The 20,992-nt window shown below is 42.8% G+C and overlaps 1 protein-coding gene across 1 annotated transcript in view; it reads right to left on the minus strand.

The window, feature by feature from the left end:
• Positions 1-20,992, minus strand: part of LOC130122381 (mitogen-activated protein kinase kinase kinase kinase 3-like) — a 150,824-nt gene that overhangs the window by 7,987 nt on the left and 121,845 nt on the right. The window contains exons 25-30 of the mRNA XM_056291257.1: positions 20,626-20,743; positions 19,287-19,345; positions 7,924-8,027; positions 4,843-5,014; positions 3,431-3,499; positions 2,854-2,946 (exon numbers count right to left, since the gene is read on the minus strand). Of these exons, the coding sequence (XP_056147232.1) occupies positions 2,854-2,946; positions 3,431-3,499; positions 4,843-5,014; positions 7,924-8,027; positions 19,287-19,345; positions 20,626-20,743 (615 nt within the window). The remainder of the gene's footprint in view (positions 1-2,853; positions 2,947-3,430; positions 3,500-4,842; positions 5,015-7,923; positions 8,028-19,286; positions 19,346-20,625; positions 20,744-20,992) is intronic.

The following is a 20,992-nucleotide window of genomic DNA, read 5'->3' on the forward strand; positions in this document are numbered from 1 at the left end:
CCACCCTTATAAACAATACAGTGACTGCAGGTACCCACCCTTATAAACAATACAGTGACTGCAGGTACCCCACCCTTATAAACAATACAGTGACTGCAGGTACCCCACCCTTATAAACAATACAGTGACTGCAGGTACCCCCACCCTTATAAACAATAGTGACTGCAGGTGTCCCCACCCTTATAAACAATACAGTGACTGCAGGTGTCCCCACCCTTATAAACAATACAGTGACTGCAGGTGTCCCCACCCTTATAAACAATACAGTGACTGCAGGTGTCCCACCCTTATAAACAATACAGTGACTGCAGGTGTCCCACCCTTATATACAATACAGTGACTGCAGGTGTCCCCACCCTTATAAACAATACAGTGACTGCAGGTGTCCCCACCCTTATAAACAATACAGTGACTGCAGGTACCCACCCTTATAAACAATACAGTGACTGCAGGTGTCCCCACCCTTATAAACAATACAGTGACTGCAGGTACCCCACCCTTATAAACAATACAGTGACTGCAGGTGTCCCCACCCTTATAAACAATACAGTGACTGCAGGTGTCCCCACCCTTATAAACAATACAGTGACTGCAGGTGTCCCCACCCTTATAAACAATACAGTGACTGCAGGTGTCCCCACCCTTATAAACAATACAGTGACTGCAGGTGTCCCCACCCTTATAAACAATACAGTGACTGCAGGTGTCCCCACCCTTATAAACAATACAGTGACTGCAGGTACCCCACCCTTATAAACAATACAGTGACTGCAGGTGTCCCCACCCTTATAAACAATACAGTGACTGCAGGTGTCCCCACCCTTATAAACAATACAGTGACTGCAGGTACCCCCACCCTTATAAACAATACAGTGACTGCAGGTACCCCCACCCTTATAAACAATACAGTGACTGCAGGTGTCCCACCCTTATAAACAATACAGTGACTGCAGGTACCCCCACCCTTATAAACAATACAGTGACTGCAGGTGTCCCACCCTTATAAACAATACAGTGACTGCAGGTACCCCCACCCTTATAAACAATACAGTGACTGCAGGTACCCCACCCTTATAAACAATACAGTGACTGCAGGTACCCCCACCCTTATAAACAATACAGTGACTGCGGGTATCCCACCATTATAAGCTGACTCCAGGCATCCCTTATAACCTGTCATCCCAAACGTATGGTCACGCAATCTGCACATGAAACTGGTCCTTGGTTTGGGTGGTTATGTCACTGTGTGGTCTATAAGGGTGGGACACCTGCAGTTGGTGAGACTGAAGAGGTCTCTTAGATGATGATGAAACGTGTCTGTCAGTAAACCTTGTGTCCACATGATGATGAAACGTGTCTATCAGTAAATGTTGTGTCCAGATGATGATGAAACGTGTCTGTCAGTAAACGTTGTGTCCACATGATGATGAAACGTGTCTGTCAATAAACCTTGTGTCCAGATGATGATGAAACGTGTCTGTTAGTAAACATTGTGTCCACATGATGATGAAACGTGTCTGTCAGTAAATGTTGTGTCCAGATGATGATGAAACGTGTCTGTTAGTAAATGTTGTGTCCAGATGATGATGAAACGTGTCTGTCAGTAAACCTTGTGTCCAGATGATGATGAAACGTGTCTGTCAATAAACCTTGTGTCCAGATGATGATGAAACGTGTCTGTCAGTAAACGTTGTGTCCACATGATGATGAAACGTGTCTGTCAATAAACCTTGTGTCCAGATGATGATGAAACGTGTCTGTCAGTAAACCTTGTGTCCAGATGATGATGAAACGTGTCTGTTAGTAAACCTTGTGTCCAGATGATGATGAAACGTGTCTGTTAGTAAATGTTGTGTCCAGATGATGATGAAACGTGTCTGTTAGTAAACGTTGTGTCCACATGATGATGAAACGTGTCTGTCAATAAACCTTGTGTCCAGATGATGATGAAACGTGTCTGTCAGTAAACCTTGTGTCCAGATGATGATGAAACGTGTCTGTTAGTAAACCTTGTGTCCAGATGATGATGAAACGTGTCTGTTAGTAAATGTTGTGTCCAGATGATGATGAAACGTGTCTATCAGTAAACGTTGTGTCCACATGATGATGAAACGTGTCTGTTAGTAAACGTTGTGTCCACATGATGATGAAACGTGTCTGTTAGTAAATGTTGTGTCCACATGATGATGAAACGTGTCTGTTAGTAAACGTTGTGTCCACATGATGATGAAACGTGTCTGTTAGTAAATGTTGTGTCCACATGATGATGAAACGTGTCTGTTAGTAAACGTTGTATCCACATGATGATGAAACGTGTCTGTTAGTAAACGTTGTGTCCACATGATGATGAAACGTGTCTGTTAGTAAATGTTGTGTCCACATGATGATGAAACGTGTCTTTTAGTAAACGTTGTGTCCAGATGAACTGATTCACCTTCTGTGAGTACTAAGAAGCCTGCATCCAGAGAGAAAGCTAAACTCTTGGGAGTGTCATACAGGCACTTCTGCGCCAATGTTCACGTTAAGAAGGTCACATCCTCATCCATGATAAAATGGACAAAGACCATCCCCCTCTGATTACAATACCACACCACTGTATAGCTCAACAAAGGCTCAAATCCAACTTCGCAAATTTTGAGATTTTAAAACTGTATTGTGTACACAAGTACATTTGTCATTTTAGAAAGTCAGTTTACACTCTGAACAAGAATGGCTCCAAATGAGCTCAGCAGCTTGAAGTGATGTGAATACCGGATGGTATCTCCCATCACCAGGCGACCCCGGTGCCGTGTCTGAATCATGACTGGCTTTGTAATGGAAAATATGCTGTGAAGCTGGGTTTGGTCTCCTCACCTATGGACTCAATTTGGAAATTGAAGGTGAGCTCAGCTGAGAGCTTCCTGCTGGACTTCAGTCTGCCCTGAAGATTCACTATCTTTATACATCCTAGAGAGAGAGAGAGAGAGAGAGAGAGAGAGAGAGAGAGAGAGAGAGAGAGAGAGACAGAGAGAGAGAGAGAAAGAGAGAGAGAGACAGAGAGAGAGAGAGAAAGAGAGAGAGATAATAGAGGGCGAGAGGCAGAAAACATGGAGAGTGATAGAGAGAGAAAGGGAAAATAAAAGATGTAAGGGTTTGGAGGAGACAGCCACAGGGAAAGAGGAGACAGAAGGTGGGAGAAAGAGCAACACAAATACAGAAAGGATGAAAGCCACAAATAAGTCAAGACAAATGGAAAAGGTGGCAGGAAAGCAGTGTGTAGAGACGAGACATGACAGAAAGAGACGAAACAGAAGAAAGAAAGAGATGAGACAGAAGACAGAAAGAAAGGAGAGATATTGAGTTCTGATCAACAGGGGACATGTCCTGCATCTGAATATGAGGTGTTTGAGGATGAAGAGTAGGGAGGCAGGTTTGTGTGTGTGAGACTCACTGTCGAGGCAGACTAGGATGGTGTCTCTCTCTAGCTGAGTCACGTGGATCACACACGTCTGTGGTGTGTCTGGAGTGAGGGACAAAAGGGGGTAGAAGGGGGTAGGGGGGCAGATTCATTTATTATTCCACAGTCATGATAAACAATGTGATGCAGAACATCGGTCACCCTGCCTGCAGACCTCTTGTTCTGCCAACACAGGTCAGAGTCATCCACCCAGAGAGAGCTGCGCCACTCAAGTCAGCAAAGTCCAGTACTTCCTGGTGTCTCTTCATAGAAGAGGTCAAAAGTCTTCATATACTTTCATTTGATTCTAGTGTCACACACTCACATGGTGTCACACAAGACGTTTACACATCTTGTGTGATGCCGTAACGTATTCCTATAAAAAAGAGCAGGGTTTTTTTTTGTTTTCTCCCTTTTTCTCCCAGTTGTACTTGGCCAATTACCCCAATCACCCGACTCTTCCGAACCATCCCGGTCGCTCCTCCACCCCCTCTGCTGATCCGGGGAGGGCTGTAGACTAACACATCTCCTCCGATACATGTGGAGTCACCAGCTGCTTCTTTTCACCTGACAGTGAGGAGTTTCACCAGGGGGACGTAGCACGTGGGAGGATCACATGCTACCCCCCCCCCCCCGAACAGGTGCCCTGGCCAGCCAGAGGAGGCGCTAGTGCAGCGACCATGACACACATACCCACATCTGGCTTGCATGTGTCTGCCACCCGCAGACACATGCAATTGTGTCTGTAGGGACGCCCGACCGAGCCGGAGGTAACACAGGGATTCGAACTGACGATCCCTGTGTTGGTAGACAACGGAATAGACCGCTAGCTACCCGGATGCCCCAGAGCAGGGTTGTTTTGCTCAGGTTTTGTAGACAAGCACACCTCATATAGGACCTGCCTTACCTTAGCATATGTCACCCACCTTCATAATCGTCCAATCAAATGAGTTAGCGGCTACAGATGGGTCAGTGCTACGAAGCTCAAGTTTAAGCAAATCATCATCATGCAAGTGGTAAATTAGTTGTAGAGGTAAAACCACACTCATGGGATTTTTATAGATATTTCCTTTCGACAGATTAACACCTTTAACAACACTATTTATGTAAAGCTGTTCTTCCAGTCCTCTGTTAACCCAAAAGTGGCAGAGTTGTAGCTTGAAAGTGCCAAAACTGACCTACAGCACAACTATCAGCAAAACCAGTTCCAGCAGTACCGTTATTCTCAGATGGAAGACCGGTATGCCTCATCTGATCAGGCTCAGTAAAGCAGGAAAACGTGGAGGCTGAAGTTGAGACTTTACAAACCAAACCAGTTTGTGGTCCAGTGTGCTGCTCTTCCCTGGACACTAGGGGTGACCAGACATTATGAGAAAGGCTGTGTTCATCCAGACAATGGTTCTCACCGGCTTCTGTGAACCAGGAAGAGGTGGAATTTGGGTTGACGGTGCCGAATCGGACGACCTGGTTGAGTTCGGTCCCTTTGCTGACAGCCACACAAATCAGAGGGTAGGTTTGCTCCGGGACCACCAACATCTCAAAGACCTCCAACGGACAGGGCAAGGGGAAGTCTATGTTCTGTTAGAACCAGCAGACAGGAGAAACAGAGAGAACATGTAAAAAAGGGAGGTGGGTGGTGGAGACATGTGATCTTGACTAAACTGAGGGTATAAGACCATGAGTGTCTCAAGACATCCCATGGAATTGGCTCATCTGATAACACAAAACAGTGCGTAGGATCCTTACTAGAAGTGTACGTGTGCACAAAAGCTGAAAATGGCGTGCACAAAAAAAAAAAAAAAACCAGTCAGACTTAAACGTGTGAGAGGCATCATTACACAATCTGGCTTCAATTCACCACCTCACCATCTGTGTTTACATACAGGTGTGCACATCCTCCCATCCAGTGTGTTTTTACAAATCACACATTTTGAGTGGGAAGTGGCGTACGCCTGTCGGGCTCCATTTTGTGTGTACGGGGCGGTTATAAATGAGACCCCTGGTCAGGCACGCGGATTTGTTCAAAGCTGAAGCAGAACTACTTGCTTCAAGGTAGCAAGGATAGGGTTTGCTGTCACAGGTAAAACATGTCCATCTTTCAGAACCGTCAAGAACATTTGACAAACTTCTTTATGCAGGTTGACAACCTGTTTCTGCACTGACACTGATGAATTGTTCATGGTTTTGGGTTGTGTACATGACTCACAACAATGGCGTCTTTTTACAGATTCATCAAAGTTAAGCCTGAAAGTTGTCCTGTTACATAATGGCAGTGTCCACCCTTCAGTACCCACTGGCTATGCAGTACACATGAAAGAAATCTACAGTAACATGGAAGTGTTGTTGAAACACATGCAGTACAACAATTACAACTGGAACATGTGTGGTGATGTAAAAGTACTGGCACTGCTACTAGGAAGCAGCTTGGATATGTACCAAGTACTGGTGTTTCCTGTGTGAATGTGATAGCCGTACTAAAGAGTCACATCACATTAAAAAGAACTGGCCGCTCCGTAAGCATTTCCTACCAGGGCAGAAAAGTGTGACACATAAACCACTTGTCAACCCAACACAGATATCTCTGCCTCCTCTTCATATAAAACAAGAACTGATACCCCAACACAGATATCTCTGCCTCCTTTTCATATAAAACAAGAACTGACACCCCAACACAAGAACTGATAAAACATTTTGTGAAAGCAGTGAACAAAGAAGGTGATGGACTTCACTATTTGAGACATGTTTTCAAGAATAACTGATGCCAAAATCAAGGAAGGCCTTTTTGTTGGTCCACAAATCAGACATGTCATCAATGACAGCAAGGTAGAAGATCTGCTGGTGGGGACAGAGAAAACAGCATGGAAGGCATTTAAGGACGTCGTGGAGAATTTTCTTGGCAGAGCACCAAACTACACTGAGCTGCTGGACAACATGCTTAAAGTATACAAAACCATGAAGTGCAACATCTCATTTCATCAGCCGCTTCTCCGGGGTGGGGTCGCAGTGGCAGCAAGGTAAGTAGGGCACTCCAGACGTCCCTCTCCCCAGCAACACCCTCCAGCTCCTCCTGGGGGATCCTAAGGTGTTCCCAGGCCAGATTGGACATGTAGTCCCTCCAGCGAGTTCTGGGTCTACCCCCGGGTCTCCTCCCAGTTGGACATGCCTGGAAAACCTTCAAAGGAGGGCGCCCAGGAGGCATCCTAATCAGATGCCCGAACCACCTCAACTGGCTCCTTTCGACATGAGGGCGCAGTGGCTCTACTCCGAGCTCCCTCCAGATGTCTGAGCTCCTCACCCTATCTCTAAGGCTGAGCCCAGACACCCTACGGAGGAAACTCATTTCAGCCGCTTGTGTCCGCAATCTCACTCTTTCAGTCACTACCCAAAGCTCATGAGCATAGTAGGTGAGGTGCAGCATCAGCAGTAATGCCGCTGTACTGGACTGTCGTGAAGAGGGAGCTGAGCCGGAACACAAAGCTCTCAATTTACCAGTCGATCTTCGTTCCAACCCTCGACTATGGTCATGGTCTATGAAGAGCAACATGTCATTGAAAATTCATGTTCTGCATCACACTTGGGACTTCTTCCCTGCTGGTCTTGGTGCAGTCAATGAGGAACATGGTCAAAGGTTTCACCGGGACATTGCCACCATGGAAAAGAGGTATCAGGGCAACTGGATCCATCAATGCTGGCTGACTATTGTTGGACACTGACACGAGAGGCATCCGATGCTGAGTACAAACCAACACCATCTGCAACACATTTTGAGCTCCGCTGAACGAACACAACGTCTCAGCATCATTATGAGATTAAACATGTCACATTCAATAAACGTTACTTTAATGTTTCTCCAAATTCCTACGTGATACAGCAAACCTGAGATTATTTTGTGTTCAGCTTGACATTGTCCATCATCTCTCTTTTTTTTTCAGGAAGCAAAACGTTTGAAAAATTGTTGTTGTCCAATGAAAGGATCTGTGGCGATTACAGCAACATAAAGAAAGCAACATGAGAACAAGCAGAACACAACATCTTTTTTTAAATTTTCAGTGTTCTTGTCTTTACACTAGTTACCCCTTTGCAACCATAAAATACATCAAGATTTGGGAAGTAGACTGTCAAGATGACAACCATATGTAATTTCTATTTGTCCATCTCTGACAGGTGTCAGCCTGTTAAACAAAAAACAAAAAAAAAGGTCTTCAGCACTGTAACTTTAAAGAGAGCATCCCCAAATCAGCTCATTACCAAAAGCTCACACATCAACAACCTGGAGAGCGCACACCTGACCAAAACATCACTGACTAAGTCAGTTCGGGTAAGAGCCCTTGAATGCCTAAATATTCAAGTTACAAAAGTACACATGTTCATCATCTGGATGTCTTTCGCTACTGTACTGAAGCTTTGTGAGTAAAGGATTTATAGGAGGGGGAAGCGCTCCCAAAACGAGGAGTTTTCCATGGAAAGTGGGGAAATAGACCACTGACCTTTATGAGCATGAACTTTTGCATTGACTCCACCCACTCCAACAGGATGATGCTGGACTGGAAGGCTCCACAGAGGTACTTATGGCCTGTGTAGGGGTTACGCACTGTAAAAGAAACAGCAGCAACTGACACTCAGTAATTATGTTTGAACACTGTATTGTGGTGTCGCCCCATGATGGCCGAAGTCATGTGTGTTAAAGAGTGTAAGAACACAATGACACCACATACTCTTTCTATCATAATTTTGATTGGATTTCTTTGCACTGTGTTTACAGTACATTAGATTTGTTCAAGTTGAGGTCATTCAGGTGGCGTGGCGGTCTATTCTGTTGCCTACCAACACGGGGATCAGCGGTTCGAATCCCTGTGTTATCTCTGACTTGGTCGGGCGTCCTTACAGACATAATTGGCTGTGTCTGCAGGTGGGAAGCAGGACAGTCGCTACACTAGCTCCTCCTTTGGTCGGTCGGGGCGCCTGTTCGGGGTGAGGGGGGAACTGGGGGAATAGCGTGATCCTCCCAGATGCTACGTCCCCCTGGTGAAACTCCTCACTGTCAGGTGAAGAGAAGTGGCTGGTGACTCCACATGTATCAGAAGCGGCATGTGGAGTTGCCAGCCACTTGTGTGTACCTGTTGTACTTTGTTGTTTGCACATCTTTGGAGTTTGTACCTTTTTTCATTTCACTGCCCTCGGGACTTGTACTTGTGTGTATGTGACAAATAAAACGCTTGAATCTTGAAGGAGGCATGTGGTAGTCTGCAGCCCTTCCCGGGTCAGCAGAGGGGGTGCAGCAGAGACCAGGACAGCTTGAAAGAGAGGAGTAAATGGCCAAATACAATTGGGGAGAAAAAAAAAAGGGGGGGGGATTTGTTCAAGTTGTGGGTGGCACGGTGGTTAGCGCGGTTGCCTCACAGCAAGAAGGTCCTGGGTTCGAGCCCCGGGGTAGTCCAACCTTGGGGGTCGTCCCGGGTCGTCCTCTGTGTGGAGTTTGCATGTTCTCCCCGTGTCTGTGTGGGTTTCCTCCGGGGGCTCCGGTTTCCTCCCACAGTCCAAAGACATGTAGGTCAGGTGACTCAAAGACATGTAGGTCAGATGACTCGGCCGTACTATATTGTCCCTAGGTGTGTGTGTGTGTGTGTGTGTGTGTGTGTGTGTGTGTGTGTGTGTGTGTGTGCCTGCCGTCCAATGACTGCTGGGATAGGCACCAGCATCCTGCGACCCTGAGAGCAGGATAAGCGGTTTGGATGATGGATGTTCAAGTTGTACTTATGTTGTGCTGTTGCATTCTTTTAAGTATATTTTGTACCAAGCATTCCATCAAACGTGGACAGGGTATTATTGTGTAAATGAAGTGCGTTTTGTTTCTTTGGGTTAGCTAATAGTTTTTTTTTTAAATGAGTGAATACAATAAGTGGTAAGAACAAGTAACAGGGTAGTAGTTCTTAAAGAGGTGAGTTTTCAACCTGCGCCGAAAGATGGGCAGCGACTCCGCTGTCCTGACATCAGTGGGGAGTTCATTCCACCATTGTGGGGCAGGACAGAACAGAGCCGGGACCGGGTCGATCGGCAGCAAGGGCCTCTGAGCGACAGTGCATCCGGAAAGTATTCACACCCCTTCACTTCCCCCACATGTTGTTATGTTACAGCCTTGTTCCAAAATGGATTAAATTCCTTTTTCCCTCATCAATCTACACACAATACCCCATAATGGCAAAGTGAAAAAGGTTTTGTGGAAATTTTTGCAAATTTATTAAAAATAAAAAACTGAAATATTGCATGTACATAAGTATTCACAGCCTTTACTCAGTACTTGGTTGAGGCACCCTTGGCAGCAGCGATTACAGCCTCAAGTCTTCTTGGGTATGAAGCTACAAGCTTGGCACACCTATATTTGGGGTATTTCTCCCATTCTTCTCTGCAGATCCTCTCCAGCTCTGTTAGGTTAGATGGGGAGCGTCGCTGCACAGCTATTTTCAGGTCTTTCCAGAGATGTCCAATGGGGTCCAAGTCTGGGCTCTGGCTGGGCCACTCAAGGACACTCACAGACTTGTCCCGAAGCCACTCCTTCGTGGTCTTGGCTGTGTGCTTAGGGTCGTTGTCGTGTTGAAAGGTAAACATTCGCCCCAGTCTGAGGTCCTGAGCACTCTGGAGCAGGTTTTCATCAAGGATCTCTCTGTACTTTGCTCCATTCATCTTTCCCTCGATCCTGACTAGTCTCCCAGTTCCTGCCGCTGGAGAACATCCCCACAGCATGATGCTGCCACCACCATGCTCCACTGTAGGGATGGTATTAGCAAGGTGATGAGAGGTGCCTGGTTTCCTCCAGACGCGACGTTTGGCATTCAGGTCAAAGAGTTCAATCTTGGTTTCATCAGACCAGAGAATCTTGTTTCTCATGGTCTGAGAGTCCTTTAGGTGCTTTCTGGCAAACTCCAAGCGGGCTGTCATGTGCCTTTTATTGAGCAGAGGCTTCCGTCTGGCCACTCTACCATAAAGGCCTGATTGGTGGAGTGCTGCAGAGATGGTTGTCCTTCTGGAAGGTTCTCCCATCTCCACAGAGGAACGCTGGAGCTCTGTCAGAGTGACCATCGGGTTCTTGGTCACCTCCCTGACCAAGGCCCTTCTCCCCCAATTGCTCAGTTTGGCTGGGCGGCCAGCTCTAGGAAGAGTCCTGGTGGATCCAAACTTCTTCCATTTAAGAATGATGGAGACCACTGTGCTCTTCGGGACCTTCAAAGCTGTAGAATTTTTTCTGTACCCTTCCCCAGATCTGTGCCTCGATACAATCCTGTCTCGGAGGTCCACAGACAATTCCTTTGACTTCATGGCTTGGTTTCTGCTCTGACATGCACTGTCAACAGTGGGACCTTATAGAGACAGGTGTGTGCCTTTCCAAATCATGTCCCATCAATTGAATTTACTACAGGTGGACTCCAATCAAGATGTAGAAGCATCTCAAGGATGATCAGTGGAAACAGGATGAACCTGAGCTCAGTTTTGAGTGTCATAGCAAAGGGTGTGAATGCTTATGTACATGCAATATTTCAGTTTTTTATTTTTAATAAATTTGCAAACATTTCTACAAAACCTTTTTCACTTTTTCATTATGGGGTATTGTGTGTAGATAATTCTACTGTGTCCATTCAATATAGATATAATTCTACTGTATCCAGTCAATACAGATTCTAACCGTAACTCTAAAACCAAATACTAACCCTAAAATAGACCCTTTTCCTTGTGCGGACCTCTGAAAGGTCCACACAAGCTACGCGCTGTCAGGTTTTGCTATCCTTGTGTGGTAATTTGGTCCGAACAAGGATAGTTAAACATGTACATACATGCATACACACATACATACACACACACACACACACATACATACATACATACATACATACATACATACATACACACACACACACACACACACATACATACACACACACACACACACACATACATACACACACACACATACGTACATACATACACACACATGCATACACACATACATACACACTCACATACATACATACCTACACACACATACATACCTAAACACACATACATACACACTCACATACATACATACATACATACATACACACACACACACACACACACACACACATACCTACACACACACACACACATGCATACATGCATACATACATACATACATACATACATACATACATACACACACACACACACACACACACACACACACACACACACACACACACACACATACATACATACACTACCGTTCAAAAGTTTGGGATCACCTAAACAATTTTGTGTTTTCCATGAAAAGTCACACTTATTCACCACCATATGTTGTGAAATGAATAGAAAATAGAGTCAAGACATTGACAAGGTTAGAAATAATGATTTGTATTTGAAATAAGATTTTTTTTACATCAAACTTTGCTTTCGTCAAAGAATCCTCCATTTGCAGCAATTACAGCATTGCAGACCTTTGGCATTCTAGCTGTTAATTTGTTGAGGTAATCTGGAGAAATTGCACCCCACGCTTCCAGAAGCAGCTCCCACAAGTTGGATTGGTTGGATGGGCACTTCTTTGAGCAGATTGAGTTTCTGGAGCATCACATTTGTGGGGTCAATTAAACGCTCAAAATGGCCAGAAAAAGAGAACTTTCATCTGAAACTCGACAGTCTATTCTTGTTCTTAGAAATGAAGGCTATTCCATGCGAGAAATTGCTAAGAAATTGAAGATTTCCTACACCGGTGTGTACTACTCCCTTCAGAGGACAGCACAAACAGGCTCTAACCAGAGTAGAAAAAGAAGTGGGAGGCCGCGTTGCACAACTGAGCAAGAAGATAAGTACATTAGAGTCTCTAGTTTGAGAAACAGAGGCCTCACAGGTCCCCAACTGGCATCTTCATTAAATAGTACCTGTTAGAGCCTGTTTGTGCTGTCCTCTGAAGGGAGTAGTCCACACCGGTGTAGGAAATCTTCAATTTCTTAGCAATTTCTCGCATGGAATAGCCTTCATTTCTAAGAACAAGAATAGACTGTCGAGTTTCAGATGAAAGTTCTCTTTTTCTGGCCATTTTGAGCGTTTAATTGACCCCACAAATGTGATGCTCCAGAAACTCAATCTGCTCAAAGAAGTGCCCATCCAACCAATCCAACTTGTGGGAGCTGCTTCTGGAAGCGTGGGGTGCAATTTCTCCAGATTACCTCAACAAATTAACAGCTAGAATGCCAAAGGTCTGCAATGCTGTAATTGCTGCAAATGGAGGATTCTTTGACGAAAGCAAAGTTTGATGTAAAAAAAATCTTATTTCAAATACAAATCATTATTTCTAACCTTGTCAATGTCTTGACTCTATTTTCTATTCATTTCACAACATATGGTGGTGAATAAGTGTGACTTTTCATGGAAAACACAAAATTGTTTGGGTGATCCCAAACTTTTGAACGGTAGTGTACATACATACACACACACATAATTCCACTGTGTCCAGTCAATATAGATATAATTCTACTGTGTCCAGTCAATATAGATATAATTCTTCTGTGTCCAGTCAATATAGATATAATTCTACTGTATCCAGTCAATACAGATATAATTCTATTGTGTCCAGTCAATACAGATATAATTCTACTGTGGCCATTCAATATAGATATAATTCTACTGTGTCCAGTCAGTATAGATATAATTCTATTGTGTCCAGTCAATATAGATATAATTCTACTGTGTCCAGTCAATATAGCTTTGATTCTATTGTGTCTAGTCAATATATATGTCTACTGTATCCAGTCAATATAGATATAATTCTACTGTTTCCAATCAATATAGATATAATTCTTCTGTGTCCAGTCAATATAGATATGATTCTACTGTGTCCATTCAATATAGATATAATTCTTCTGTGTCCAGTCAATATAGATATGATTCTACTGTGTCCAGTCAATATAGATATAATTCTACTGTGTCCAGTCAATATAGATATAATTCTACTGTGTCCAGTCAGTATAGATATAATTCTATTGTGTCCAGTCAATATAGATATAATTCTACTGTGTCCAGTCAATATAGATATAATTCTACTGTGTCCAGTCAATATAGATATAATTCTACTGTGTCCAGTCAGTATAGATATAATTCTACTGTGTCCAGTCAATATAGATATAATTCTTCTGTGTCCAGTCAATATAGATATAATTCTACTGTATCCAGTCAATACAGATATAATTCTATTGTGTCCAGTCAATACAGATATAATTCTACTGTGGCCATTCAATATAGATATAATTCTACTGTGTCCAGTCAGTATAGATATAATTCTATTGTGTCCAGTCAATATAGATATAATTCTACTGTGTCCAGTCAATATAGCTTTGATTCTATTGTGTCTAGTCAATATATATGTCTACTGTATCCAGTCAATATAGATATAATTCTACTGTTTCCAATCAATATAGATATAATTCTTCTGTGTCCAGTCAATATAGATATGATTCTACTGTGTCCATTCAATATAGATATAATTCTTCTGTGTCCAGTCAATATAGATATGATTCTACTGTGTCCAGTCAATATAGATATAATTCTACTGTGTCCAGTCAATATAGATATGATTCTACTGTGTCCATTCAATATAGATATGATTCTACTGTGTCCAGTCAATATAGATATAATTCTACTGTGTCCAGTCAATATAGATATGATTCTACTGTGTCCATTCAATATAGATATGATTCTACTGTGTCCAGTCAATATAGATATAATTCTACTGTGTCCAGTCAATATAGATATAATTCTACTGTGTCCAGTCAATATAGATATAATTCTACTGTGTCCATTCAATATAGATATAATTTTACTGTGTCCATTCAATATAGATATGATTCTACTGTGTCCAGTCAATATAGATATGATTCTACTGTGTCCAGTCAATATAGATATAATTCTACTGTGTCCAGTCAATATAGATATGATTCTACTGTGTCCATTCAATATAGATATGATTCTACTGTGTCCATTCAATATAGATATAATTCTACTGTGTCCATTCAATATAGATATGATTCTACTGTGTCCATTCAATATAGATATGATTCTACTGTGTCCAGTCAATATAGATATAATTCTACTGTGTCCAGTCAATATAGATATAATTCTACTGTGTCCAGTCAATATAGATATGATTCTACTGTGTCCATTCAATATAGATATAATTTTACTGTGTCCAGTCAATATAGATATTATTCTACTGTGTCCATTCAATATAGATATGATTCTACTGTGTCCAGTCAATATAGATATAATTCTACTGTGTCCAGTCAATATAGATATGATTCTTAGCCGATTTGAGCTAATGGCTAGTTGGGCCATTGCTGTCTATTAATTTTAAATGTTCTTTGAATTGGAGTTTAATAAACATAAACATATAAAGTCCAGTTAATACAATGTAAAACTACAGGAGAGTCTTATCATATTACCGGAGTGACTGTGGTGTCGGTCATAGGGCCTGGAGTTGGTTTCCATATGCTAACCATTTAGTTGGTTTCCATATGCTAACAATTTAGCTAAGTTAAACTGTCATTCACCTGTCATGACATTTCCAAACTGCAGCTGTGTTTTATACCGTTATCCTCAGTCAGAAAGTGACCCATGTTCAATTATTCAACCTGTAACGTTATGATGTCAAATTCCTTATTAGGCGACAGCTGATCTGCTAATCTGTGTTCCCCATATTAAAAAAGCACATCAAGAAATGTGAACGTTTCTTGCTGGCGATACAGTTTAATTTACAAAATGTTGGACGAAAAGGACCAGACGAATATATACTGTACTAAGCATCCATCCAATTTTATACACTGTACTGAGCATCCATCTATTTTATATACTGTACTGAGCATCCATCCATTTTATACACTGTACTGAGCACCCATCCATTTTATACACTGTACTGAGCATCCATCCAATTTTATACACTGTACTGAGCATCCATCTATCTTATATACCGTACTGAGCACCCATCCATTTTATACACGGTACTGAGCATCCATCCATTTTATACACGGTACTGAGCAACCATCCATTTTATATACTGTACTGAGCATCCATCCAATTTTATACACGGTACTGAGCATCCATCTATTTTACACACTGTACTGAGCATCCATCCATTTTATATACTGTACTGAGCATCCATCCAATTTTATACACGGTACTGAGCATCCATCTATTTTACACACTGTACCGAGCATCCATCCATTTTATATACTGTACTGAGCATCCATCCATTTTACTATTTTTTTCTTCTTTTTCTCTTCTATAAATTTATTTCTGATTTTTCCTTTTCTCCCAATTTAGTTCGGCTTTTTCTCCACACACTCCACCTCCCTCCCCAAGACAGCGTTGCCAATTATTATTTCTGCTTCATCGAGTCCGGCCATAGTTGGATCTGATGAGACCGAGGTGCGAATCCCGGTCCCCAGTGGGCAACTGCATCAACACAAAGCCGATGCTTAGACCGCTACACCACCGCGGACCCATCTATTTTATACAGTGTACTTAGCATCCATCCATTTTACATACTGTACTGAGCATCCATCCATTTTAAACACTGTAGAGCATCCATCCATTTTACATACTGTACTGAGCATCCATCCATTTTAAACACTGTAGAGCATCCATCCATTTTTTTTTCTATAAATTTATTTCTAGTTTCTCCCCTTATCCCACCCAATTAACCCAATGGCATATGGCCGGAACTCTTGTCGAATAACTCCCCTGGCTCATGTTTCCACAGGAAGGAGATAGTCGAAACACCAGCTTCCTTCAAACTCGTGTCGGCTGCTCTCGCTATTTTACACACTGAAGCCTTGCATGGATTGCATCACCTTCAGGCCGCGAAGGAGGCATAGGGAGAATGCTTTCAGTTGCTTGGCTGCAGGCGCCCGGGTGGGCCAGAGGGGTCGCTGGAGAACGACGAGTCCCCGAACACTGCACCGATCTACACCCACTATCCCTCGGGTAAGGGTGGCCTAATGAATGCCTTACCCCTTGGACGCTCGCATCCATCCATTTTATATACTGTACTGAGCATCGATCCATTTTATATACTGTACTGTGCATCCATCCATTTTATACACTGTACTGAGCATCCATCCATTTTATATACTGTACTGTGCATCCATCCATTTTATATACTGTACTGGGCATCCATCCACTTTATATACTGTACTGAGCATCCATCCATTTTATATACTGTACTGAGCATCCATCCATTTTATATACTGTACTGTGCATCCATCCATTTTATACACTGTACTGGGCATCCATCCACTTTATATACTGTACTGAGCATCCATCCATTTTATATACTGTACTGAGTATTCATCTATTTTATATACTGCACTGAGCATCCATCCATTTTATACACTGTACTGAACATCCATCCATTTTATATACTGTACTGTGCATCCATCAAATTTTACATACTGTACTGTGCGTCCATCCATTTTATACACTGTACTGGGCATCCATCCACTTTATACACTGTACTGGGCATCCATCCATTTTATACACTGTACTGAGCATCGATCCATTTTATATACTGTACTGTGCATCCATCAAATTTTACATACTGTACTGTGCGTCCATCCATTTTATACACTGTACTGGGCATCCATCCACTTTATACACTGTACTGGGCATCCATCCATTTTATATACTGTACTGAGCATCCATCCATTTTATATACTGTACTGTGCATCCATCCATTTTATATACTGTACTGGGCATCCATCCACTTTATATACTGTACTGAGCATCCATCCATTTTATATACTGTACTGAGCATCCATCCATTTTATATACTGTACTGTGCATCCATCCATTTTATACACTGTACTGGGCATCCATCCACTTTATATACTGTACTGAGCATCCATCCATTTTATATACTGTACTGAGTATTCATCTATTTTATATACTGCACTGAGCATCCATCCATTTTATACACTGTACTGAACATCCATCCATTTTATACACTGTACTGGGCATCCATCCATTTTATATACTGTACTGGGCATCCATCCACTTTATATACTGTACTGGGCATCCATCCACTTTATATACTGTACTGGGCATCCATCCACTTTATATACTGTACTGGGCATCCATCCATTTTATACACTGTACTGGGCATCCATCCATTTATACACTGTACTGAGCATCCATCCATTTTATACACTGTACTGGGCATCCATCCATTTTATACACTGTACTGAGCATCCATCCATTTTATATACTGTACTGAACATCCATCCATTTTATATACTGTACTGAGCATCCATCCATTTGATATACTATACTGAGCATCCATCCATTTGATATACTGTACTGAGCATCCATCCATTTGATATACTATACTGAACATCCATCCATTTTATATACTGTACTGAGCATCCATCCATTTTATACACTGTACTGAACATCCATCCATTTTATATACTGTACTGAGCATCCATCCATTTGATATACTATACTGAGCATCCATCCATTTTATACACTGTACTGGGCATCCATCCATTTTATACACTGTACTGACCATCCATCCATTTGATATACTGTACTGAGCATCCATCCATTTTATACACTGTACTGGGCATCCATCCATTTTATACACTGTACTGAACATCCATCCATTTTATACACTGTACTGACCATCCATCCATTTGATATACTGTACTGAGCATCCATCCATTTTATACACTGTACTGGGCATCCATCCATTTTATACACTGTACTGAGCATCCATCCATTTGATATACTGTACTGAGCATCCATCCATTTTATACACTGTACTGGGCATCCATCCATTTTATACACTGTACTGGGCATCCATCCATTTTATACAACCGTAATTAGAGTTGCGGGATGCTGGAGCCTGTCCCAGCAGTCATTGGGCAGAAGGCGGGGAAACACCCTGGACAGGTTGCCAGACCATCACAGGACCCCCCCCCCCTACACACACACACACCACACACACACACACCTAGGGACAATTTAGTAAGTCCGATTCACCTGACCTACATGTCTTTGGACTGTGGGAGGAAACCGGAGCACCCGCAGGAAACCCACGCAGACACGGGGAGAACATGTAAACTCCACACAGAGGATGACCCGGGCGACCCCCAAGGTTGGACTACCCCGGGGCTCGAACCCAGGACCTTCTTGCGGTGAGGCGACCGCAGTAACCACTGGGCCACCGTCCCGCCCGTACTGAACATCCAATTTCAGATAATTTAAGGCTTTTAGGCTTTTCAACAGCTGTTGTCACCATGACAACCATGGACGCACTCGGTTGAAAGTCACCAGAACACGGTCATACCTGCAAGAAAGCAGTCGTGTTACTGCAGTCAAACACCATCTCCAGCTCAGAGAAGCTGGCTGGGGGTGTAGTCCAATCAGATTGTGGCTCATTTGTAAACAGCGTCTCGGAGCCAATCGAGGACTCTGCTTTTTCCTCTACCCCTAGGCTGGTCCCGCTTACATTAGTTAACCCTTTACTGGTTGTATTTGAGACCTTTTGATGAGAATTTGTTGTTGTTATTGGGTGAAAAAAAATGTGATATATCTCCCATGATTAACTGACTACTCGACTACTAATATGCAGCAGTCGTGAATGCGCTAATACATACATACATATACAAATACACACATATTTACATATATACATCCATACACTCACATATGGGTACACAGGCACAGCTACATACTTCAAACACTCATAAATAACACTCAGAGGAACCATGAGACTGCTTCAATGATCACAATATGAAAAAAGAAATCCAACCTTAAATAAATCACTTACCTACGCAGCACTTCTGGCACCCTTTGGTGTCTGGAATCTTATTGGACACAGCAAATTTCCTGCGATGGGATATGAAGAGAAATTAGTGTCGAATAAGTGTAATAAAAGAACGACTGCAAGTACAAAATCTATATATTCAATGAATTATTCTGAAGACATTATATGGAGTAACACACACTCGTGGTGCTGCAGGACTCTCAGCAGGTCACTGTGCAGTGTTACTCAGCTTCTTCTGCATCTCAGCTAATAACTAACTCACAGCTATCATCCCTTCCATGTTCCCTGTCTCTCACTTATACTGTCCTGGCTTACTAGAAAATAACTTGTTTTGGATGCATTGGATTTTTTTGGCACAATTCTCCTGTGTGTAGGGTTTGAATGTGTGTTTGGATGTTGTCTGGTGTCTGGATATGCTCCTACTATGCCATCTTTTCTACGCAGGAGGACATTTTCATGAGCTCCTTGAGGGTTCTTGGGGAGTGTCTTCCTGACAAATTTGTTTATCATTCTCATTTTCTCCAGTTTGTATGATCTGTACAGGCAGTGAGACAGTAGCTGGGTAATAAGAAATGAACAAAGATCCTTTTGATGAGAATTGAACAATTTTTTTCTCATTTCAGAAAAAATTCTTCATTAGAATAGAAAACCTGTTTACATGCACATATATTCTATTTATCTATTTATTTTGGACCCCCCCCCTTTTCTCTCCAATTGTACTTGGCAAATTACCCCCCTCTTCCAAGCCGTCCTGGTCTCTGCTCCACCCCCTCTGCTGATCTGGGGAGGGCTGCAAGATTACCACATGTCTCCTCCCATACATGTGGAGACACCAGCCGCTTCTTTTCACCTGACAGTGAGGAGTTTCACCAGGGGGACGTAGCGCATGGGCGGATCACGCTATTCCCCCCAGTCCCCCCCCCCCCCCTGAACAGGCACCCTGACCGACCAGAGGAGGCGCTAGTGCAGCGACCAGGACACATACCCACATCTGGCTCCCCACATGTAGACACGGCCAATTGCGTCTGTGGGGACGCCCGACCAAGCTAGAGGTAACACAGGGATTCGAACTGGCGATCCCCATGTTGGTAGGCAACGGAATAGGCTGCCACGCCACCCGGATGCCTCACATATATTGTATTTCATTAAGGACATTGTACTCATCTTACTCAGAAGCCCTGATAAACTCATGATGTGATCAGCAGTCAAGTTAAATGATAGTTAAGATCCATTTGACTTTCACTCACGATGAAGATGTGTAATTTTACAGCTTAGATTGTCCAGGCTGACATTAATAAGTAGATGTGTGAACACAACCAGCGTTGGTTGATGACTGACATACCTTGGAATCATCTTATCTGGCAGTTTGTGTGTGGGAATGGCGACTGGTAACTTCTGCATCTGCCTGGCATGTTCAAACAAACCAGTCAGACTGTGGGAGTACAGCTGGGAGGCTTTGCCTGTCAGCGGGAGGGGGGTTGAGAAGAGACGAGCAGAGCAGAGGATTAAAAATCAGTGTTTACTGAAGCAGTAAAAATACCTTGTAGCAACAAACATAAGCCAATAATTACAATGTACAATGATAATAATGTTAAAGTAAACAACTGGGATTATCATCTTAATCACTGCTCATACCATGACTATGAAGCCTTATGAGCAGCTTATGAGCAGCTTATGAGCAGCTACAAACTGACCACAATGTCACCTCA

The sequence above is a fragment of the Lampris incognitus genome, chromosome 13 (assembly GCF_029633865.1).
Source record: "Lampris incognitus isolate fLamInc1 chromosome 13, fLamInc1.hap2, whole genome shotgun sequence".
In the NCBI taxonomy this organism is placed as follows: Eukaryota; Metazoa; Chordata; class Actinopteri; order Lampriformes; family Lampridae; genus Lampris; species Lampris incognitus.